We start from the raw sequence: 25,598 nt of genomic DNA on the forward strand, positions 1-25,598 counted from the left end.
AGTAAGTTCAAGTTAATTACTAAAAGTACAATAACCTTCCACTGGTTTGGTTGTTTATGGTCCTTGATATTCACCAAGGTTTCTGTCTTTTACTTTTTTTCTTTCTAGTTGTGTCTAGTGTACAGGCAACTGCATTTATTGGTTCACAACATACATAACCTCGAATAACTTTTCATAATGAGGTTGAGACCTTACATTAGAGAAACTAAACAGTTCCCAGAATGAGCACAAATGTTCTTTATACAGGAAAAAAACTTGAACATAGCCAGAATGTGTGTGAATTATGATTATTGAATGTTACTCTGCTGTTTATGATGTGCAATACTGTTATCAGCAAGATATTACAATCTCTGAAAGTGAAAGGAAAAAGTAGGACACAAAAATACAGCTGAGGTTTAAAGTGCATTCTTGACATTGGAAAGAGCAGTTGAGAAAACAACTGGAGCTTTCAATCATATCACTTGAGCTTCATCAGCAAATTAACAGTGTCCTGCTGTTGTGGAGTTATATTGTTTTAGCAATTAAATTAAAATAGTTGCGTAAGAGTTGTTGTAGTACTTTTGTATAGTAGCTGTGGCTGCTGTTGCAGTCTTCAGACAGTTCACTCAGTGTATAATAGACTGTTTACTCAGAGTATATTCGAGATGGTTCACTCAACTGCTTTTCAATAATGAGTTTCGGAGCTCAGCTTTTAAGACAACACAGAAGAGTTGATGCTCAGAACAAATAACAAAGCTACTAAATACAGCCACTATACTAGAATGGCACTCAGTAGAGCGTATACATCCGCCATGGCCCAACAGTCCCCTTGTTTTCAGTCAAGCTCCAACAAATTCATAGGTATCAGTTTACACCAGATTTTTTTTCTCCATCAAGATCCATCAATTATTCCCTGGGAAAACTGGGAAAATATTGAAAAATGCAATTTTGCAATGTATAAGTAAGTGAAAAAATAATAATTCTGAATCCGCACCATGATTTGAATCTGCTACCAAAGTTTAATTGGGTCTTTTCTGACCCATACCGCATCCTTCAACTAAGTTTTGTAGAGATCCGTTCAGTTGTTTTTTTCATTTTAACACAAATCTAGATTATTCTTCAAAAATGAATTACTTGCTACATAAAGTACAGTGTCTTTGTGAAAAATCTATTCTTTTATTTTCCATTGGGAGCATTGTTTATTGTCACTTCCTCTTTCCACACTTCCTCACTGAAGACGGAGGAAGTCAAGAGTTAACTTGTGTGATGACTAATGTTCTGGACGCTCTCTGTGGCTTCGAGTGGTTCTGTGTCCAGGAGAAAGAGACTCACTCCTCCGAGCACGTTGTGACTCTCGTCCACAGTAGCCAGACAACACTGACTCATAGCGCATGATGAATGACCTCAGTTCTCCAGAGACTCATTCAGCTCAAACAAAAACAGGAACGTAGGGAGAAACTCAGAGTGGCTGACTGTGGGGGGAAAAAAATCTGGGTCAGAGCATCTTTAACATTTAGACAAATAACACGAAGCACTTCTGGGAATCTGACCTTGCACTATTTCAAAGTAAACATGGCTCATTATACTGCTGACATCAGAAAATGTCTACACGTTGAGGTTTTTACTGGACTGATAATAAACATTTTTTCCCCTGGCTTGAGTTTGGTCTGATTATCTGAACACTGTGATAAAAACCACACTACCTCGGCCTCTGAGTGCGTTTTAAAGCCACAGTTCCTTAATGTGTGTCTGTGCAACCTTTATGTCAGACTCTCGTATCGTCCACACCATCTCATTGTGTCTCTCTCAGCGAGCTAACAGTTGTGCATTGTGTGTGTTTTGTTGCAGGGGAGCCGGGGCCACTACCGGTACCACTGGCAGAGCCACAATGTCAAACACAGCGGCGTGGACGACATGGTGCTGCTCAGCAAGATCAATGAGGACGCCATCGTGGACAACCTCAAGAAGAGATATATGGATGACTACATCTTTGTATCTTTTGTTCACGATCGCAGCTCACACCCCAGTGAGGAATAGCTGAGTCCCATCTCATCTGTGCTGTTACCAGAATAGCTGAATGGTGCAGCAGTGAGTAATAAGTCAGTGTTGGAAGGTGACGCCTTCCCCCCGAGACACTGCTGTGAGCGGGGGGGGCAAAGGGCCTCTCTGTTCAAACTTCCTCCCAGACCTCTGGCTCCTGTTACTCCACCAGTGTCAAATTTACTCTAGCTTTGTCTCACCGTGGTGCAAAATGTGAACAAAATGGTGTGAAGAGTAGCAGATTGCATAAAGGAGATTATTTTTTCTTTAATCAGAGCATTGCTGCTGTCTTTTTCATAGTTTTCATTGTGGTAGTGAATTCGACTAGAGTCAGTGGCAAGTTTGGTGTGATTTGTACACAAAATATTGGCAATATACATAAAAATTGAATAAACAGGCGACCAGACATTCACGGGTGCTGAGCTCTGTTATGGCAACAACATTCTTAGAATCCCTTCCTCTTTAGCAAATTGTCTTCAAAGTAAAAGCGCAATGTTCATATTGTTGCTGTAATACTTTATATCGAGCTGAATCACAGAGCTTTTATTTTGAAAAGTGAAATGTGAAATGGAGTCCGAAACGTGTGTTGATAGCTGAAAAGACCTCTGAAATAGCCGACATGCAATGTATAAATAAATAACAGCAGTTTGGAAACTCATTTAAAATGATATGAAACCTTCACATTCTAACAGTAATGAAGCAAATTTAGTTACATTTTATGAAAAACATTGACTATGAAATCTTCATTGCAGATAAACCAGGTAGGATAACATAAAGTTTTCTAACTTGACTCTGCACCATAGACTGTTTGTAAAAAGCTCTGCACCCAACGTCCAGCGCACAAACAAGAAGTGACAGTATATTGTCAAATAACTGTTTGAGGAGGACTCACTAATTACAAGAAATAATTCAGAAGTACCTCCGAACTGTTACCATAGGCTTAACAAGCATGTTGAGAACGGGCACTGCACTAGTCACACAAATGCTAGGTTTGGGCTTTAAAAGTACAGCTGTGGCCATGGACACACACACTGTCACTGTTAGTGACGTAAAAAAGAGTTGATGAATGAATGAATGGAGCCCTTTGAAAAGCAACATTCTCAGGGCAGCACATTACATAAACTCCAATCCACACTCTGGCAGCGCTCAGGATCATGAAGTTTGGTAAATGCCGGCAGTTTTTAGGTTTGACAGCTCTGAGTCGGGCCTTTGATTTGGGTCAATCAATCGCTGTAACTGTGAGATCGGCCCTGCCAAGGCTGCGGGTCGCTGTCGGCCGCTGAAGGCCACCCACAATAGCAGCTTTATTTGCCTCGGGCGGTATTTTTGCTGCAGGGCATAAGAACCTCACAGTGTTACACGGCCAGTCTATTCTCTGTCATTTCGTAAGCACTGGATACTCATTTAGACTCAGGCCTCATCACCAAATACTCCACTGCTGCACTGGTGCACACTGTGTTGACGTCTCGGCCTCAGATGAAGTCATCTCTTTCCTACACATTCTCATTATCTCTCTCATTATCTCTCTGTAAAAACGTTATTTTTGCAGACTCTTGTTGGAATTAAACATTTTCAAACTTAAAACAAATGTTTGAACTTCCAGGAAAAGATGATTTTAATGGGATCCGTTCTTTTGTGATATTTTTGTCTTCACTGTATGATCCTTAATGCATCATGTCATCAGACGTATATCGGCCCTGTGCTCATCTCTATCAACCCTTTCAAGCTGATGCCGTACTTTGGAGAAAAAGAAATTGAGATGTATCAGGGTGCTGTAAGTACAACTCTATCTTTTCAATGACATGCGATAATACATGACACACTCAGCATATTTTAGAATTATTGACGTGCAACTGAATTATTGATGCCTTATTGAAATCCTCAGGGTTACTGAAGTGTTACCGGTGTATTACTGAATGGTTTAGGATGGGAGCAGAGTGAAGGACAAATGCTCGGAAATGAACTGGGTTAGGTGCGGTGCGATCTTCCCAGCAGGCTGGCGCAGATGTTGCTGTCAGAAACTTGACTCAACCATTGAGAGGCTTGGCAGCACCTTCACAGAACAGCCTGTTCAAGTCTGCCTTCTCTTGGCCAGTCTGCTGAAGACTGGGCTCGTCTACTTAAAGCCAGGAGCACACTGGAAGACTTTTAAAATCCTCCGGACTGACTGTGAAAACACTCAGTGTGACACATGCCAAATTTCACAGATTGGCAGATTATCATTTTTGCAGAAGTGCACTGGGTTCTGATTTGCAGAGTGGGCCAGCTCAGATTACAGGATGAAGTTCAGATTCGATCAGAATAAGATGAAACATTCATGAAGCTGCTGACTTTGTTTCCTATTTAAAGGGCAGCAGATTTGTCAGAGCAGTGCAGACGTCACAGACTTGGGCTCGGTAATTTCCTCAAGCATGTGGACACAGCAGTTTTTAACAAATGTTTTACGAGCAGGAGTTGAAAGTGCATTTCTTGTAGACTATTTTGAGAGGTGGATAAATACACATTTAGCACACCAGTGAGTGTTAACATGAAATTTGTTGACAGTAAGGAAAATAGTACGTCTGCCAAGGCCCAGCAGACCCCCGCATAAAGACTTCATGGAAAATAAAAAGGAAAAACCATTTGCTTAGCAAACAGACTAAAAACGTGGGAGTTACAACCACGCTGGATCTGTCCAAAGTTTATGAAATACAACGATATCTTACCAAATGCTAGAATGACCCTAAGTAGAGTGCAAACCTCCACCAAGGCAACAGTCCCCTCAAGAAACCACATTTAAATGCACAAAAACTGGCTTTTTATTTGGATCTGCACCAGATTGCACATACTGTCCCATAAAATATATATTTTTCCTCAAGATCAGTGAATTATTTTCTGAGGAATCAACGAAAATGTTGACTCTTGTAATGTTAAAGAAAAAAAAATCTGCACCAAAATTGAACAGGGTTTCCTCCCTGACCCATGCTGCATCCTTTCAAGTTTCATAGTAATTTGTCGTTTTTGTGTTAATCCTAACTAATAAACACAGATGAACGCACAACCTCCTTGAGTTAGGGAGGTAAATATACAATATCACCAGATTTATCCTCAATATGTTACAACCTTTAGTTTTATGATAGCTACCTCCACAGTGTTTATCGAAAGCTGTTTAAACACTGATATTTGCTGAATTATTCTTGTCAGGCTCAGTATGAGAACCCTCCTCACATCTACGCTCTGGCAGACAACATGTACAGGAACATGATGATCGAACGTGAGAACCAGTGTGTCATCATCAGGTGAGACTCTCGCACAACATTCTCCACCTTCTCTCACACACCGTGAACCAATGACATGTGACAGCCATAGTATGTCGCAGCACACAACAGAGAAAGTATTCATCTCTGTGCAATACGATGGCTCGTAAACCGATTGAATGTTGACCCTGTCACGTCACCTGTTCGCACTGTGCAGGACGGGAGCGAGCGAGACAAAGAGTGGAGATAGTAATCTGTGTGCAATGTGATCTGTGGGAGGATATAATGAAGCTGAAGTGAAGCGGAGCCAGTGCAGGTCATGATAATGGTTTGGGAGGGGAGCAGCTCGGAGAACCGACCAAACAGGTTGCACCACATTATTCGGTGCAGCTGACTGACCGAGAGTGACACACCCGTGGTGAAATGCAAAGGAATGAAAAAGTATATAAATGTGGATCATAAACAATGGATAAATCTGCCCATTGCTTTTATGCACCACATGCTTGGAATGAGCTGCAAGATGTCCTAAACTTAGAATCATATACCCTCCCGTGGTGCATTTAAAAATCATAGAACAATGCTATTGTTTTTAACATGTGCCTTTTATTTTCGATAGTTTCTTTTAGCCACAGATTCCTATATCCTTGTATGTCCTTTATTTTCAGTCAGTTTGCTGTTTCTGTGTGGTATTTGTCCCTGCTGGTATTTATATTAGAACATTGCTGCCCATCTTGACAAGGAGGCAGAAGAGATATTGTACTCAATGGGAAGTTTACCCATAAAAAAAGAATAAATGAAAATGTCCGTATATGGAAACAATGTGCGGTTCACAGCAGGATCTGGCCTCTTTTAACTTAGGATGTGAGATGAGAACAAAGCATCGTTTATAAAGGCTATTTTTAAAGAACTTCCTGGTTGAAATAAGAAAAAACACCTGCACGACCCTCTGTGCAGAATCACTCTCTCACTGTATTTGGGGGATTTTTAGATCCTTTCACAGCCTGTTTGAGTTTGTTGGTGGTTTTATTTTTTTGCGCTGCAAAGCTGCAGAGAGAAAAGTGTGGTGTCATGATCGGGCCTTTATCCTGTAGTCCTGTCACCTGAGCACCACGGTTACTATAGTGCTTACCTCATGATGAATGACCCCTGCTTCAGCACTTTCGCCCGTTGTTTGGACAGCCAGCAGTTGCTCGTTCAGTTTCCCACATAAAGGCACCGAGGTGGATTTTGTGACCAACTAAATCAGCAAACAAAAGCATGGAAGTGGTTTTTTATGATGAACCAGGTCTCGGCAAACAAAGGCTCGCTGTGAACTGCTGGCCATGCAGGCGGTGCGGTCAGCATCGGCCTGTGCAGGCGCTTTTTCATATTTACTAAGGAAACCCGTGTATTAAACGTAAGGGGAATTCAGGACAAAGAGGTCGAGCAGTTTTGACGACTCTTGAAGGGATACTGTGACTTTCCCAATAAAAAGTTATTTGTTTTATTCAGCAGTTTATCCATTTGCCATCTGCTGACCATAGCATGTGACTGACGTGCCTATCCTTAGAAAACCTTTATCAGATTTTAAAAGGAAGAATGGGAGCAGGTAATGTACGTAGGTGGTGATATCAGTTTGTCTCTCAAAGTATTCGATGAAATCAGGCCCATGACATCTTTCAAAGGATGATCAACCGAAACTTTTGTTATGTGAGAACCAGCTGCTTCACATCTGTCCCGTCAGAAAGAAAAATGTTTCTCGCCAAACAGAAGCTCCTTAATGCTTTAAAAAAGCCAGTTTATTCTGTGTCAGCTGGGTTATTAGGACTCCTTAAATTTGTTTTTCTTTTTTTAATGATCGCCTCATATTCCCAGACATGACTTTCTTTTCATCAGGGCCAACTGAGCTGGCTGTTAAAATAAGACCTGCTTTTAAAAGTACAACGTGTATTGAGAGATTGCCATGTTCTTTTTAAAAGTACAGGTGTAGTCACAGGGTGTTGCATACTGTTCCCTCGTAAGTGTTCCTTAAATTTGTTTAGTTAAACCAACAAGCAATACATTGATCTACTGTGTTAATGCACGAGGCAGAAAACGTTGTTCAGCCACCTATATAGGATTCATACAGGAATGAAATTGGATTACATATTATATCAAATTGTTTTGAATAAATAAGTAAAGGTCAAAGAACAGGCCCCATCTACCTGCTCAAACACCGATTTACAACCTGGATAATTATTACCTCTGCCTGGGCTGTTGTGTCTTCACTTTGTCTGACTTTGAGCATGATTACTGGACGGATTTCCACGAAACTTAGTGGAAGGATGTGGTGTGTATCCGGATCAGGGGGCGGATCCAGGAGTTATTTTACTTCCTTTTAACATTGCGAGATAGGGTGTTTTTCAACATTTCCCTTGATTTCTCTGAGAATAATTCATGAATCTTGATGAAAAATGTCAAGACGTTTAGCAGCCTGATATTTGTGTGCAATTTGTTGCCGATCCAAATATTAATCTGGATCTAGTGAATTTAAATGTGGTTTCTTAAGGGCAATGTTGTGTGCCATTTATGTATATATATAGCAAAGCTAAGCTATGATCTAAAGCTTAGGTGCCATCATGTGACCAGTATACAATAACAGTTAGTCATAGACCATAGCCATACAGTGGATGATCACCACTGTCTTTGTTCAAATATGGAATGTCGATGAGCTTTTTGATCCTTGTTCAACTGTCGACCGACTCCTTTGTCCGTCGATGACTTTGATCTCATCTTGAAATGAATCCAGCTCATTTTACAGATGTGCTGTTCTCCACAGCTGTTGCATGGGATGTTGTTCAACACTCCATCATTTTTGGGGGCAGCCAATGCGTTTTAGGCTGAATGGACGATTGAACGCGCTGCTTTGAAATGACCCCATCAGCAGGTCAGACTGGTTCAGACACGGTTTTGTGCCAAGAGTCAGATGTGAATCAGAAACTTCATCAAACACTGACAAGATAAATATTTGTGTAAAATAATAATCAAAGCAGCGAATGTCTTAACTCTTCTGCTACAATACGTCATAACACCATACTTCATGTCGCATTGGAATTCTGTCATTGTGTGAATTTGTCTCCATTTTGATTGTTTTTAGACTTTATTTATTTATTTACATCCATAAAAATGTTTAACCAATATGTTATTAATTTTCTCCTGTTAACAGAAGTTATTCAAAAAATGCACATAGAAATAACAAGTACAATCCAATGGCAATAACCACTTATTAATAGAAATCATGATACAATTCTAATGTAAAGAAAAAAAGAACATAAATGCTTTAATAACACAACCACATGTAAAGCTTCAAAAGTCTCCAAGCACTCTTTTGTTTGATTGCTTGTCATTTTATTTGTATCCGTTAATATGAATTTGACACAGACTCCAATAGCTTGGAGGGCATACAACGAAACCTCAAGTCTTTCTGTGGGAGCGGAGTCTCTGTTATACAATACCAAACCACCTCAACTAGAACTCAGTGTTGCGTGTGCATCTCCTCTCATAGCGAGGGTCTGTCATGACTTCTGAAAGTTAATGTTTAAACCTCCCTTCCCCCTGCATTGCCTTTTTTAAACTCATGTCCTTGTTTGGTTAATAAATCTCTGCAGAAGTTAACAAAGCTTTCAGCTCAATGGGTTTTCCCCATTGGGAGCTCAAATATGACTCAAGACTCCGAGCAGCTTCTACTTAAAATAGCTCTTAGGAGAATAACTTGCAGGAGCAGAAACAATGCTAAAACTCATTCAATATTTGTTCCCCCACTTCTGGTTACTTGAGTCCTCTGCAGAGAGGATATGGAAGTAACGAGGAGTTACATAGGGGGAGGGTTACAAACCATACAGAGAGACTGCAGTGTAATAGAGTGGCTCCCATGACTTCCTCTGGCAGCTCCTAACAGCCTGCAGCTGTGCTTCTCACAGAGGCATTACCAACCTGACCCTGCTTTAAGGCACAGAAAGAAAAACAGACTCCACTGTCATCCACTGCCAAACCACATATGTCAAAATAAGTATGACCCTGGCAAAGTGAAAAGGCAAAGAGGAAAATAGACAAGTGTGGGTCGAGGTAGGAGAGATACGGGGGAGTCCGTAAATGTGACACAACTGAACCAGTCTCATTATTACTGCAGCAGTTCATCGGTCCAGAGGTGCTGCAGCCAATCACTCATCCAGAGTTGACTTTTGCTTCTAGTTGTATAAACCATATTTTGGTCCATGCAGTAAATGGAGTGTGTACAAATCTTATCAGGGGAATGGATTTGACCTGTTAATTCAGCAGACTCAATATGACTGATGGACTCAAGGTTATCTTTACTCAGCTGGAAACATTTGCACAGAAACAGAGACGCACACAAAAAACCCTGCAAATTTGTACATCACAACTTGCTCTTACTTGTTTAGAGTGTGAAGGTTTACAATCTCTAAAACATAATGAACAATAACAACAGTTATGACTTTATTCAATGCAGAATTTTGACCATTTGAATGAGGAATGTGAGCTTGTAATAGTTTTGTAACCTCAAACATCATCATCAGGTGGAACATGCAGAAATTAGGTTTTAATTAATCCACAGACATTTTGTAGTCGGACCTTTTCCTCAGTGGGACATTTGTCAGACATCAGACGGCCGCAGTGCATCGGCCTCAGATATTCACAATAGCGGCACAAAGAAATAAACAATGAATACAAAGTGTCTTAGTCCCTTAGTGGACGCTTCCTGCTCTCAGGGTCCATCGAGCAGCGTGGATAATGGAACAAACAAGGCGTTTTCATGCCTCTATGCCAGCAGCAGACATGGCCAGAGGCTTTATGTGTCTGGGTTGTCAGTCCGTCCATCTGTCCCAATTCTCAGCAACACCTCGAGGGGATGTCTTTGAATTTGGCACAAACATTCACTTTGGACTCAAGGATGAACAGACTGGATTTTGGTGGTCAAAGGTCAAAGTTATTATGATCTCACAAAATTGATTGTTGGACATATTGCTCGAAGACCCACAAACTAATTGTGACAGAACTGCGCACAGACATCTTAAACACTCAGGTCCACCTACTCTTAAATTACTATCTGCCATTTGAACTATTTAATCTATTATTTAATTTATTAAGCTGGACCTGTTAGTGCATCTCAACTGAGCAGCTTTTATTGTGTTATTGTTTTTGTGGATCTTTGTCAACACATGTCTGTATCTTGTTTCGTCTTCTTTTACTTGCCCTAAACCAAATTGCCCCCAGGGATTAATACAGTTGTATTGTATTGTTTTGTAAATATCTAATAGGACTAAATGATGAAGTGGTTAAATATAATATCTGAAAGGTCAACTTCACTGTGACATCATAATGTTCTGCAGAAACCCTTTTCTGGTCATTATCCAAACCATAACTCAGGAAGAGAAGAGGAGATTGTGACCACATGTAACATTTGGTTAGATATTAAATTGCAAACACTAATCCTTGGTGCCCACCTTGAAACTGTCATGATTGTATAAATCAGGTCGATGCTGGACAGGAAACATTGATATGTTTTAGCATTTGTAGTTTTTTTTCATTTTGCTTTTTTAGTTTGTCTCAATGAATTACACAGTAGGAACACAGCAATAGGGCGGCACGGCGGTGCACTGTTCGTATCCCGGTTCGGTCGGGGTCTGTCTGTGTGGAGTTTGCATGTTCTCCCTGTTTGTGTGGGTTTTCTTTGGGTATTTTGAATTCCTCACACAGTTCAAAGATATGCAGATTGGGGTTAGGTTAATCGGAGACTCTAAATCGTCTATGCATTTACACAAAGAAAATCAGTTGATGTGAGGGACTGAAAAATAGTGTCAACCTGAACATGCACATGCAGTCACTCACTTGCCCTCCGCAGCCATAGGCTATCATGCCAAACAATCACTCAAGTGCACATGAAACACTTCAGGTGTTTCATGCCATTTCACAGTGCACCTGGTGGGTGGACTTGAATTTCACACAGCGGATCAGATTGCTTGTAAGAGAAAGCATGTGCTTACATTTTTATCTTGTCTTTCAGTGGAGAGAGCGGAGCGGGGAAGACTGTGGCAGCCAAATATATCATGGGCTACATCTCCAGAGTGTCAGGGGGTGGACCCAGAGTACAGGTGAGACTGGCTGCTTCTCTTTCTCCGTCAGGACAGAATGTAAAAGATGCATGAAACATGTGAGATGTTGAGCAACAAAGATCTAGATGGAGATGAGATTCAACGTCAAGCAGGAAAGTCATTTGCAAAATGTATTGACTGAGGAAAAAAGGTGGTCAGGGACTTTCTTTAAGTATCCCTTCTTAAATATTGTATTACAATATTTTAACTTAAATTAAACATTTGATTATCTCTTACATTTTGTGACTTCTCAAATTAGTGTTTGATTATATTTTGTCAGTCCTACTTGTAGAACATATAAATAAATATATAAATATAAATAAATAAATTGAGCATAACACTCTCATAACCTGTTGCTACTTCATTCCTGCACTTCTCCCTCCCTCTCGGATCCGGCCCTCATCTTATCATCCTCATCCCTATTCCCCATTATCAGGCCATCAGCGGCTTCTTGCTCACCCAGCCCCCTCCTCAGCCATCTGGCAGCCCCCCAACTAGCAGATGTCCAGTTCCGTAAGCTAGATAAAGATCTAAAGTTTGATGAGGAAATGCCTTCACCATGATGGCTGTGCAGTTTTTTTTATTTAATCCAGTCGGAGCTGCTGCTGGCATGGCCACATCAGAAATCATCTTTTGGCTTTGAACAGTAGAGTTGGTAGACTTTTTAGATTAAAATGAGTTATACTTCTATGGTATAATTCATGTTTTGTGTTGCAATTAACAATATAAAGGCACTTTACTGAAGGAAGTAAAAACATAAGTTATTATTGTTTGTTTGAACAAATGTGACTCACATTTGGTCTCCTCCACCTCATCCAGCTGTGTTGAGCTCAGTAATGCGTAGGACAGTACATTCTTATGCAATGTGGTCACATAGTTTTGAACAAATAACAACTCCCTGTCTGTTCCATATCTATTCATCTGTCTAAACATTGCCCTTATGAAACAGCATTTAAATTCCTTAGATCTGGATTTTTATTTGGATCTTCACCAAAATTGCCACACACATTGATATCAGTCCACTGTAGAAATCAACAGAAATGTTGTTCAAGAAAAGGGGGAACAAATCCTGCATCAGTTTCCTGGTCCGGATCAAAACCAAAATTTAATGGGTTCTTCCTTGATCCATACCACATCCTTCCACCAAGTTTCGTGGTAATCTGTTTTTGCACAATCCTGTTTACAAACCGACTAAAAACAAACAGACAGAGGTGAAAACATAACCTCCTTGGTGGATGTAAATCTAAATCTAAGGTTTTAGTTTTGGTTACTGAACTCAGCACGGATTGTCTTGGAGGAGTCAAATGTGATAAAATAAAAGACAAAATACTGCTTGTTTATTTCCTGTCTTTTAAAAAGAACAAAGTTTGATTTAACAAAGAAAACAAGAAATAATTTCCACTCAACTTCTGTGGACAGAAATGGAAGTGGGAGTAGCTGTGTCTGCTCTGCCGATTTAAAACTCATGTGTTTCTGACATGCAGATGGCTCACAGGAAAGATAATGTCTTCCAGACCTTGTGTCTGTCTGTCTGTGTGTGTGTGTGTGTGTGTGTGTGTGTGTGTGTGTGTGTGTGTGTGTGTGTGTGTGTGTGTGTGTGTGTGTGTGTGTGTGTGTGTGTGTGTGTGTGTGTGTGTGTGTGTGTGTGTGTGTGTGTGTGTGTGTGTGTGTGTGTGTGTGTGTGTGTGTGTGTGTGTGTACACACGCTTGTATTTGAGTGGAAAGTTCCAGGCTTGTACACAGCAGCCTGTTAGTGAGGGTGTGAAGTGTGTGGTGTCTGTACCTGCTGCACAGACCGTCTGTGACGTAGCTAACAGCTCATTGCGTCTGTCTCCTCGCAGCACGTCAAAGACATCATCCTGCAGTCCAACCCGCTGCTTGAGGCCTTTGGCAACGCCAAGACAGTGAGGAACAACAACTCCAGCAGATTTGTAAGGATTTTGTTTCACTTTTTTGTGAATCAGCGCCTCACATTCTGGCTCAATAAATAACTGGTTCTCGTTAACCAAAGAACTCGTATTCTTCCAAGGACACATTTCTTCAGCCACATTTCGTGTGTGTTTGCCAAATCTGGTTTGCAGCCTAAGTGAAGATGATGCTGGGAAAAAAAATGAAATAACACACCGTCAATGCAAATCCTATGTTTCACAGAGAGAAATAAATGCAATCGGTGCTGGAATAACTTGAGGAGTCAACTTTTTTGTGGTATATACCTTTGCATTCGAGCTGAGTCTTTGGAAAACAAAGATTTACAGTGACCGTTTTTTCGCCTGACTCCTGTTTTACTGGATGAGGCAGCAAACATCGTGTGTGTCCTGGTTAACCAGAGCTGTGCTGTGAGAGGGCTGTGCACAGAAAGACATACATGCACAACCACTGAGGCACATCCTCCACTGCTTATTAAGGAAGATGGTCAGCAATGACTTTAAAAACATGTTCCCTCAGAGTTGATTGGTTAAGTGTTTGCATACAAAGCAGTATTGTCTCAGGGTTTGCGATATTTTAGGAGTTGAAGTTTTGGGGAAAAAAACGTTGGTTTCTTTTAAGAAACTGTCTTTGGATTAAAAGTGTCTCCACTTCAGATTTGCTCCCACCGTGACTGGAACAGATATTACATTACATTCAAGAGAAGAGGGCATTGCAAAAAAACAGGATCAGATTTTTTTTTAATGTACACACACATGCACACACCAGCAGCAACATTAGAACAACCAGATGCCAGTTTTTACAGATCTTACAGCTTAAACTTTATTGCAGCTCCCTCTGATACTAAAAACAAACCTGCTTTGATCCATCAGGGGAAATACTTTGAGATCCAGTTCAGCTCCGGTGGCGAACCAGACGGAGGGAAAATCTCCAACTTCCTTCTGGAGAAATCACGTGTCGTCATGAGGAATCCTGGGGAACGGAGTTTCCACATATTCTATCAGGTGATTTTTCAAGCTGGAGAGTTAATGGGACACATTTGTGGAGAAGGTGCGTGTGTGTGTGCGTGTGTGGATCTCAGGACATATCGGACTCAGTGTTCCCTTTGGCTTCAGGAGGAGGGTGAATCTGTTTTCATTGTGCATGACCTGATTTTCCTATTCCACATAGAGCTGTTCAGATTTCTCCAGAAACAGATTGAGTAGATGTGCACACTAACACTACTACAGTATTTGTGAGATGTCACGTGTATAACTGCATAAATATACACTGTTGATTTCTGCCGTACAGTTGATAGAAGGAGCCAGTGTCGAGCAGAAGAACAGCCTGGGAATCACTAGCCTGGATTACTACACTTACCTCAATCAGTCTGGTTCCTACAAAGTGGACGACATCAACGACAAGAGCGACTTCCAGGAGACAATGGTTTGTTTTCTTTTCCAGACGATCCCCTGTTTTTTGTTGACCGGTCAAACCACGAGAGGAGTAATTAGAGGACAAGTACAGCAGGAGTTTGTACAGTATAAACCAAGCCCTGATTGTTTTTCTTTGCTTTCTCAGCACGCCATGGAAGTGATCGGCATCTCGGCAGGGGACCGCTCCATGGTGCTGCAGATTGTGGCCGGAGTCCTGCACCTGGGAAATATCACTTTCAGGGAATCGGGCAACTACGCTGCTGTGGAGAGTGAAGAGTGTAAGTGGGATCACATCAGCAGTTGTTTTGTGCTCAGTGTGGTTCAAACCAAAAACAAATAACCAAAGCTCACATTAAAACAAACAGGGACTATTTTCAACGTGTTGTTGAGATTTTGCTGGAATGGACAAATAAAGAAAATGAAAGCATGAAAACAAATATGTACAGAGAGAAAGTATCTAATTATAACTGAAAAGACTAAAAGTTTAAGATAATTGTTTATTAGTCCCACCATGGGGAAACTTACAGTCATGCTAGTGGCTAGAATGGTGAACTTTGACTCTGAGGCACAGCTTCGTGAGCTAACATTAGCTGTTGGCACCAATCCTGCTAGTAGCTTTCTCTGTAGCTTATTCTAGAAATCTAAGCGTTGAGTAAAAACTTTGACATGATGGTGGCGTCAGAGAAAAAGTCAGCACGATTGATCGTTTGGGGACCATGAATACTGAGATATTTCAGTGTGGACCATATTGTGTATGACCAGCATTGCCATGTGGGTCTTGTTGTCGGCGTGGCAGCACAGATACACTTGTATTGTTATGACTGAGGTGTTGTTCAGGCTGAGCAGTAACTCTCTTCTTCTGATTTCATTTGTCCTTCTCTGAATGTCTCTCCTCTTTCCAGTGCCCTGAGCTGCTCCTTCTCTAGTTTCCTTTTCTCTCACCACACTCACTCCTTAAAGTCTCCTTGAAGTTTTATTGTGTTAATGCAGGGATGCAGCCAACTGTCTGGAGTAATCCGAAACCATGCTAGATTACCATAAAATAAAATGCTATTGCTGAAGCTCTGGTCATATTTCGTCACAGACTAAAATGACTCGGAAAAATACTTCTCCCTCTGTTCCCTTCCCTCTTGCCACATTTTATTCTTCTGTCCTTTTTCCCCTCTCTCCTTCCTCCTCACTCTGTTTTGGTATGATGCAGTTGAGCGGTTGCCAGTGTACAAAGCCTCGGTCTGTTCTGTGCAGACAAAACAGTGGCACGTCAAAATCTCTGCTTTTCCTGTTCCCTCCAGTCTCACTTCCTGTGTGCTTGAACTGCACACTCCTACTCTGCTCTCCATATAAAACTACACCAGCCGAGTTCACATTCAACATCACATCACACTCAGCAGTGCAACATCATCTGATGTTGACTGTACTTCCTATAAATGACTAATTTAGCTGGTTGGACATTAAGGAACTTGAGAGTGGTACAAATGACTATTTTATTTCAATTTCGTTTTTTTTATAAATTCTCATCTTATATAAATGTATCTTCTAAAACAAAAAATGATTATATACACTATTGAATTTCATATTTAGTGCATATACACAAATCTGTTGCCCACAAAGGTGAACGTGTGAGAATCTTATAAAAATGGATAATGTTGATAAAAGATGAGGTTTTTTTTGAGCTTCATGGTTTTTTTCAAGTCTTTCTTGAGATTTTCTGAACTTAGATATTCAAATATCCAAGATGCTATAATTCCGACATTGAAAGTTAAGCAGAGTCAGTACTGTAAATGAACGTGAAAGGATCACTGTGTGTGTTACAGCTTCTTGAAAAGAATGAGGCCACGAGCTTGACAAACTTCTGTACTGATAACCCTTCCTCCAGTTGCTTTTATTAGTCACTGCTGTTTTAACACATTTCCTGCAGGGGAACTTGTGCATTGTTCCTGATATAAACAATGTGTAACAGCTTGCAGTTTGTACACTGTAGTATGTAATCCATAGTTGTCCTGCTGAACACATACGATGGCTTTTCCTGGTGATTTAAGCCGGCGTATGGTCAGTCACACCCTAATGTCCCAGAAGGGGAGCTACTGCAGAGGCCTGATGCATTCCCAGACACAGTGAGTCTGCAGGTCTGAGAGCTATTTCCTTTTAGGGGAAGTGAGTCACTGTAATAAGGCAGGGAGGGGCTCTCTGGGGACGATATCAACGCCAGGTTGGGGCAAATGATCTGTGGTGTGCTCAACACTTTTTTTTTTTATTCCAATGCTTAGCCCAGTACTGTTCTTCTATTTAGCTGTAATTCAGAGCTCATCTGTGTTGAATTTTCTCTGGAGGAAGTTTCGTTTTGGCGGTTTAGCTCCAATTGCATGCGTTGTGATTGTCAGTAGAACTTTCTCTGACTCGTGAGACCGTAACACTGATTAGTGAGAGTCAATGTAGAGCTGAAGGAACGTTGGAACCCTTATTTGCAAAGGTTACATAAGGCTGTTTGTCAAACGTATAACATCCTGCATATTGATTTTCATACAGATTTTTCCTCCTGGCTATTTCCGAGCAGAACCCAGGGCAAACTGCCTTAACTCTCAGTTTATCATAACAGTACAGCAACTACACAATATACTGTGTAGTTGCATGAACAAAATGGTTATATTCATTATGTATTTATCCTCCAATTATTTTGTAATATAGATTTCAAAACCCAACTATACCAGGACAAGACAAAGAAAAGCAGCAAATCATCACATTTAAAAGGCTGAAACTAGGCAATGTTTGACCCATTTGCTCCAAAAAACAAGTTTAAGGATTGTCCGAATATGAAAATAATAATACCAAACTGACTCTTTGTTAGAAATGATTGTGGGTGGTATTATTATTATTTATATATATATATACCATTAGCTATATTTTTACGTATATAAAATACAAAAAAATAGTAACTGTCTGCTGTTACATGATTTATTCCAGTTGAGTGTACAGATTCCAGCGCTGTCTGGAAAAAGATGACTGGAACAGTTTCAGTTGGGAAAATAAACATTTATAAAGTTACCTTGCCTTTATTTATTTCCCCTTGTCTCCCCTTCTTCTTTCTCTTCCCTCTTTTAACAGTTCTAGCCTTTCCTGCGTTTCTGCTCGGCATTGACCAGAACCGCCTGAAGGAGAAACTGACCAGCCGGAAGATGGACAGCAAGTGGGGGAATGCGGTGGAGTCCATAGACGTGACACTGAATGTGGAGCAGGCGTGTTACACTCGTGACGCCCTCTCAAAAGCCCTGCATTCACGGGTGTTTGACTACTTGGTCGAGGTATGATCTTACTGCTGTACGGCTCAGTGCGTCTCAAATAAATATCCACATATTTCCACGGATAATAAAGCTGCAATAAATCTACAGTAACACTCTTTGATTTCAGTCCATCAACAAAGCCGTGGTGAAGGATCATCAGGAGTTCAATATTGGGGTGTTGGACATTTATGGATTTGAAATTTTCCAAGTAAGTGTTTTTTCTTGTCTGTTTCACGAGCTGACACATGGCAACGGGACGTTTACCCTGCAGCAACACATAAGTTAGATTAACGGGCATTAACTTAAACAGATTAAACATCAAGGATAAAACTAATTTATTAAGTATGTGGATTAAGTCCCATCTCCTGATTGAGGCAGCAGACTTCAACATGTTCTTCTAAGCTGATTGTATCATTTGCTTAATAAGACGTCCTTGATGTGTCAGGAGTGGACGACCCAAATGGAGATGTATTTGTTTTATTTTGGTTTGTAAGGATATCAAGGTTGTTGGTGCTGAGCACGATGACATCTACTCTGTCAGTTTAGTTTCTTTGTATGCACAATGTCAGATAAGGCCAGCTGCATCTTGGTGGCCAAAGATTATTAACACAGGAAGATGCAGGCCGCAGTAGCATAAGGCTGAAAGCCCATTGTATGGGCTGTGAATTGCACAATATGGCCCTTCCTTTAATGCCAGCCAATCTGTGTGGAGCTCCCGCTCCAAACAATGGCCCCTGAGCTCAGAGGAAATCCGTCCTCCGCTCAAGATAAATCTCACTTAGGCTTTGTGGGTTTTATTAACTACATCGTCTATTCATTAGAAAAATGGATTCGAGCAGTTCTGCATCAACTTCGTGAATGAGAAGCTGCAGCAGATTTTCATCGAGCTGACTCTGAAGGCGGAGCAGGTAACGCCCCCCCCCCACACTCTTCTTCTTTTCTTTTTTCTTTTTTTTAATTTATAAGTTCTTCACATGTTTTATGTACTGACCCCGGACTCTCTTTTGCAGGAGGAATATGTGCAGGAGGGCATCAAGTGGACTCCCATCGAGTACTTCAACAACAAGATTGTCTGCGATCTTATCGAGAGCAAAGTAAATAAACAATACAGAGAACAAACTATGAGTTCACTGAGTTCACAACTCCCACAGAGGGTGCATCATTTTTACAAAACACAACATCACATAGTATAAATAGCCCTTGCATCAATTTACTTTAAAAGAAATTGGGACATGTAGAGTAGTTTTTATATTGAACATTTGTTAGTGTTAGAGTTCCACAAGTTCCTGCCAAGTTCCTGCTCTGTTGCCAGGACTTGCCGCTTAATATCCTCAAATGTGCCGACGTACCTCTTAATTTGATTTATCTGCCCCACTGAGGGGTCTAATCCATGAAATCCACAACAAGGGCTTTACAACAAGCCTCCCTCTGAGAGGAGCGGGGGGGATCTGTATCGGTGCCTGACACTTCAGCTCTGTACACCAGACCCACTTTAGTTAATCCAGAGACAGAGACGCGTGTTCTCTGAGTCCGACACACTGTTAACACTGTGCACGCACGGAGCAACACTGATCAGCTTTAATGGAGCCAAACAGGGCAAAGTGTGAGAGTAATGTTGGACAGAGGCCGAGCTTAACCTGCGACACAGTCTGATTTAGTTTACATCTCTTTTAGATGCTTATTTAGTGTCATAAAGATTTTGTACAAAAGTTTTTACATGACTGATAAAGCTACAAGCCGTAAATTGATTAATTCAACCTATATTTCAACTCATAAATACATAATAACACAATCATTTACTTTCCTAGAGGCTATAAGGTGACTTAAAATTGTCTTTTTTATCCCACCAACACTTCAAATATCTGTTTGATATTGATTTCACATAAAATACTAAAGAAACAAAAAATAACAGAAGTTGAAACCACTACATTTTTATTATTTTTTCTTTAAGGATTTAAACAATAACCTCAAACAATACGTGGTTTAGAGGATGGATAGATGGATGAATTTAAACAATAGTTTTCTCAACGAAGTTTTTGCTATTTCAATTTCTGTCAACCTTATAATTATTTTAGCGATAGCACATTTTAAACCTTGTATTGTTATTTGCATTTGGGTCTTTTTATGATTTTGTCCCCCAATAATTATAAATAAAGTAGCGAAAGGTAAAATATTATCTGCAGTATCAACAGTGTGTGAGCGACTAACTTCATCATAAGTGACACAAGTGTTGTTAGTTAAATGTCATATGTTTCCTTTGTGTTTTCCCAGAATCCTCCAGGCATCATGAGCGTCCTGGATGATGTGTGTGCCACCATGCACGCGGTGGGCGAGGGAGCCGACCAGACCATGCTGCAGAAGCTCCGAGTCCAGATCAACACCCACGAACACTTCAACAGCTGGAACCAGGGCTTCATCGTCCACCATTACGCCGGAAAGGTCAGTGTCAGTTTGAGTGCACTTCGCCCAGAGTGTGTTCTCGGTTTGAGCTCTTTATGAACACACACACACACACAGAAAAACCTCTTGTTACTACTTGTTGCTGCTTGCATGCTTTGGTTGCCAAAACAGAAAGATTTAATATTCAATATAAAGTTTACAGCAGCTCTATGCACTTGTCTTTGCTGTGGTAACGACTGTAAATCAATATGTAATGCCGACTGCCTGCAGTTGGGAGCTGTAGCTTCTACAAATAGAAGCTTATTAACATGTCATTTTTGATGGTGTTGGTATGGAAGCTGTTCCCGTCACTCCCCACTTCTACGATCTGTCATAAATACCAGTTTTGCAGCTGCTGCTTTATTTCTGGAGTTTCTGTCGTCATCTTCGTATTTTTAAACTTTTCAGTTCTCCACTCATTATTCTTCTTCGTCATCTCCCAGCTCTGTTTTTTGACTATTTAAGGTCTGTTTGTAACAGTGTCTAACGACGTCATGCATGTTGATCAGCTTTATTTCGCCCGTTCATTACAGTCCAGTAGCTGCCTTTGTTTTGCCATCCTTCTTATTTCTGGTGGTCTGGGCCGAGGTCGTCCCGTGTCATTCTCCAGATGTGCGGCGGCCTCAGCCTGGCACACATGCCGCAGGCTTAATGAGCCATGCCATAAAGACTTGAGGGGCTCCCATGACCGGGCTCAAAACATTCCTCCAGCCTCAGCCGACACTATAAGAGAAATAAAATGGTTCATTTTCTTCACTTTTAAACCACTGCTGGGTTTATAAGGGAGCTAATCCTGGGAGGTGTAAAGCCTGGATACGCAACCCGTCATTTTCTTTCCCCATAAAATTCAAGCCACTGATTTAGGTCAAAATATCAGTTACCATTTTTATCTTCGCACATTTACAGGTGTCGTTTTTTCCTTTTTGCAAGAGGTTTCAAATGGTTCCACCTCGTCCTCTTTGGTTATCATGGAATCTTTCTCTGTGTCTCTCGTCCAGGTGTCCTACGACGCGGAGGGTTTCTGCGAGAGGAACCGAGACGTCCTTTTTTCCGACCTCATTGAGTTGATGCAGAGCAGTGAAATGTAAGTAACTCCCATTTGCACATTGCACCAACAGGTGGTGAGGATTTCTATGGCGCTCAACTTGAAAGAACTCTTGTATTGTGATGCATATGGTTATAATTGAACACATGTGAATGAGCGCATCAGATGCTCCAGTGCATCTGGGAACTGGTGGGAGTAGCAGAAGTGTGCAGGGCTGGGTTGTGCCGTGCCCTCTGCCCCAAATCACGTCCGGCTGCTCTCCCGGTTTGCCTGCTTTATGGGGGTCTTCTCAGTCCGGCCTTGAAAGTGGGGTCTCCCTCTGGGGAAACACAGTGGTGTCTGGTCCCTCTGTGTCTTGGTTTCTTGGCCTTTCTTTGTGTCAAAGGGGCCATCTGTGCAAACAGCCGGCATTATCTGTGTAAACCCTGCAGACCTCAGCCGACGCTCGTCCCCTTTGTGGGCAAGTGTTGTGAGGCGTCACAGGCCATTGTGCCAAATTCACAGTCACGCACGCGTTGTAAAATACATACTTGAACTTCACTCTGCAAACATGTGCACATATAGATAGTTTGGCACCATCGGAGATAAAGGAAGCACGAGGAGGAAGGAAGCAGCCTCATTCCTTGGAGCAGCAGGTCTGAATAGAGAAGAAAGGAATGGGCAGTATTGTCAGCTGGATAATATTAGAAGACTTCTGGTCTATTTGTACACACGACATGCTGATCCTTTCTTCTGTGTCCATGGCCCAGAGCCTGAAATGTCAAATCAAACAAATACCAATGTGGGAGCAAACTGGAAAGGGGCTGGAATTAGAAGGGAGAAAAAAAACTACATGAAAACGCACTTTGAAATAATAAAACAATAAACATCAAATGCAGCGACATATGCAAGTTGAAATGTGTGGAATGCTCAGCTGCACTACGTGTTCGACCAGTCCTGACGGTCACCACATTTCTGCCTGAATGACAGATGTGGTGAAAATAATACTGAAGAAAGTGTTAAATATAACTACTGTCCTTCATTAAATTGTACCTCAATCAGATTATATATATTAGAGTATTTTAAATGTGTAACCTTCAAATAAGTTTTTGAATAAGTCGGACATTTATAACCTAAGTCTGCTGAGAAAAACTAAGACATTATTGTTCATTTTATTTTACAGCTGTGAGTAAAACCCTGGTGTTATTATAATATTCCTGTGTATTCATTTTCCTTAATACAGGAACATGTTGACACACAAGAATATGAGACATGAGTAACAAAAGAGTTAAATTGTGTTTTATATGAGATCAATATTTGTATTTGGTGTCTTATTGTGGCTCAGTCCAGTTCGGCAGGTGGCTACAAATGTTCCTTTGTCACCATATATACACACATTTCTCTCTTTTACCACCATATATTAAATTCTATTTAAAAAGAGAAACCTTCAGTTTTACTGTTTGTATACATCAGGGCTTTGGTTGAGACAAACGTGACGGATTTTCTTCAGCTGCTGAAAGATTCTTATTCATCATTTCACAATCAGAAGAAATGTATTCTTTTTATTTAACCAACCTTGTTGTCAGATAATAGCAGCATCACTATTCCTTTATATAGAGCTGTGGCCTTGGGGAGATCTGGTGCACAGAGGGGTCACACACACACACACACACACACACACACACACACACACACACACACACACACACACACACACACACACACACACACACACACACACACACACACACACACACACACACACACTTTTCCCACCAGCTCCGACCTTCCCAAGAGGTTCAGGAATTTAAACCATTGACCTCCGTTAAATGTCCTTGGTTCTTTAATCATTAACTTTGTCTTTGTTTTTAGCTTCCATGGTAACTCATTATATATGTTTTTAGGTCTAAGATACTTTGTTTTGGTTGGAACGAGGATGATACCAGTGTCTCTGTGTCCTCACTCCGTGTCCTCCCCCTCTCCCCCTGACAGCGCCTTCATCAGAGCACTGTTTCTAGAAAACCTCAACGCTGAGAAGAAGGGTAGACCCTCAACTGCAGGCAGCAAAATAAAGGTGTGTGTTCAGTAAAGTTTGCTTGTGTGTATGTACACCTGTCCCTCCGCCTTATCAGGGTGGCTGTGGGAGAGGCCTTCATCAAGAATATGTGCGTTTGTTGTTCAGTAGCATGTCCTTCAGCCAGTCATTCATTCTCAGTGTTTTGGGTTTTCATGACTTTGACATCGTGATCCTCAGTCTCATCATCGTCTTATTCCTCTTTTCTTGATATTTGCTCAAACTACTCTCCTCAGAAACAAGCCAACGATTTGGTGAGCACACTGATGAAATGTACCCCGCACTACATCCGTTGCATCAAGCCCAATGAAACCAAGAAGCCCAAAGACTGGGAGGAGAGCCGGTAAGTTTCACTGTGGCCCCTCACAGTCACACACACACAGACATTAGAGACAGCAACCATCCACGGGCTGTATGTATCATTATATGTAAGAGTGCTCTGAAGCAGCAAAGTGAGAGTAGAGTACAGACTGAGAAGAATAAAACACACTTATCAAGTTCACAACAACAGGAGCATTCAGGAGAGGGGTGGCACCAGAGTAGAGCAGGTACAAGGTCGGATATGACGTTTAAATTCCCCTGCGGCGATCTCATGTTTTTTTTTTAAACACATCAACACCAGAATTGGCTCTTACAGCTTAAAGCTCTTCTCGAACTCAAACATTTGTCGGAATCTTCTTCGTGTATGACTCCTCCTTTTCATCCAGAGATATTCGTATTCTTTTCGTTTTGTTTTTTTTTACTTTTCCATCCGTCGCGTATTAGAAACTCCATCAACACGTAAACACCATATTCATTCAACTAGGTTATCCATCATCATATCCAGATTATATTTTGTGTTTGGTACAATCACTCTTTCATTTCAATTTTTTTTGACTTTTTGTAGTTTGATAAACACAGGCCTGTCTTTTTAGTTCTCACACAAACACAGGATCTTATTTTGTATTTTTTTTAATGTTTGTCTTCAGACTAAGTCATGTGAGATGTGTTGGAGACATTCCCTCGCCGCTCTTTATCCCTTTGTTTCAGCTTCCCGCTCTTTCTTCCCTGCTCGCAGGCGTCAGGCGCTACATGTTCAGATGTATTGTTCAGAGCCGATGACCTTCCTGTTGTGAGTCAGGCACAGGGTGGCTCATTAATTAGCAACGGAACCGTTGTTTTCACAGGAAGTCTGAGTGCACTAAGTAGTCCTTAAGTTCTTTGTGTGAGGAAAAAGTTTGCAACATGCAGCTGTTTTACATACAATGACCTGTGATAAGTCCTTCCGCCAGTGGAGAGGAAGCTTCTTGTGCTGAAGACATGGCAGCTAATATACTGGTGAAATGAAAAATTGTGGGTATCAATCAATGTTGACTAGAAGGGCACTTTGAGAGTGTATACTTCTGCTGATTGGCCACTTTATCAACATATACGTACAGAATATTGCTTCAGATACATAGACCATGCACACACAAAGGAACTGCTTACATTACACAACACAATATAGTGAAAGGGATATTTGTATATTTGAGGAAAGAGCATTCGCCTAAAAATACTTAATTTGATTCTCAAAATGTGGATCATTATCTGGATAATGATCTGCACCAAATTCAATGAGTTCACAAATATTAGCAGTTTAAAGATCTGTGCATTCATTCTAGTTGAAAAACGCCCTAATTCGCATTGTTATAGAAAGTGAATGTAAAATTTCATGTTTAAGGTCTTCCCTGATCCAAACCTTCCACCAAGGTTCATGGAAATCAGTCCTGTAGTTTTTGCATAATCGTTGATTAACTGAAGAAACAGAAGCTTGTTCATTTTCTGCTCATGTTGACTCTGGCTTCTTTTTGTCTCGTCTTCAGAGTGAAGCACCAGGTCGAGTATCTGGGTCTGAAGGAAAACATCAGGGTGAGGCGTGCTGGCTACGCCTACCGCAGAGTCTTCAAGAAGTTCCTCAACAGGTAACTCAGCTCACACTCACAGCACGGCCACATGTGTTTCTGACGGGGATCTCGTCTAAAAGTTGGGCTTCGCTTTAATGGTATCCAATGGAGTTCCACCTGGAATGGTTCTAATAAGA

General features: G+C 41.0%; 1 protein-coding gene across 2 annotated transcripts in view; it reads left to right on the plus strand.

Moving 5' to 3' along the window:
• myo1ea (myosin IEa) overlaps nt 1-25,598 on the plus strand; it is a 50,858-nt gene that overhangs the window by 14,084 nt on the left and 11,176 nt on the right. For both annotated transcript variants that reach the window (XM_035153861.2, XM_035153950.2), the window contains exons 2-18: nt 1,828-1,971; nt 3,704-3,793; nt 5,203-5,297; nt 11,296-11,383; nt 13,225-13,314; nt 14,182-14,313; nt 14,600-14,734; nt 14,870-15,002; nt 17,827-18,023; nt 18,130-18,210; nt 18,824-18,910; nt 19,013-19,096; nt 20,274-20,441; nt 21,440-21,525; nt 23,458-23,539; nt 23,776-23,882; nt 25,381-25,479. In XM_035153861.2, the coding sequence (XP_035009752.1) occupies nt 1,828-1,971; nt 3,704-3,793; nt 5,203-5,297; nt 11,296-11,383; nt 13,225-13,314; nt 14,182-14,313; nt 14,600-14,734; nt 14,870-15,002; nt 17,827-18,023; nt 18,130-18,210; nt 18,824-18,910; nt 19,013-19,096; nt 20,274-20,441; nt 21,440-21,525; nt 23,458-23,539; nt 23,776-23,882; nt 25,381-25,479 (1,898 nt within the window). The remainder of the gene's footprint in view (nt 1-1,827; nt 1,972-3,703; nt 3,794-5,202; nt 5,298-11,295; nt 11,384-13,224; nt 13,315-14,181; nt 14,314-14,599; nt 14,735-14,869; nt 15,003-17,826; nt 18,024-18,129; nt 18,211-18,823; nt 18,911-19,012; nt 19,097-20,273; nt 20,442-21,439; nt 21,526-23,457; nt 23,540-23,775; nt 23,883-25,380; nt 25,480-25,598) is intronic.

This window comes from Hippoglossus stenolepis, chromosome 1 (assembly GCF_022539355.2).
Source record: "Hippoglossus stenolepis isolate QCI-W04-F060 chromosome 1, HSTE1.2, whole genome shotgun sequence".
Classification (NCBI taxonomy): Eukaryota; Metazoa; Chordata; class Actinopteri; order Pleuronectiformes; family Pleuronectidae; genus Hippoglossus; species Hippoglossus stenolepis.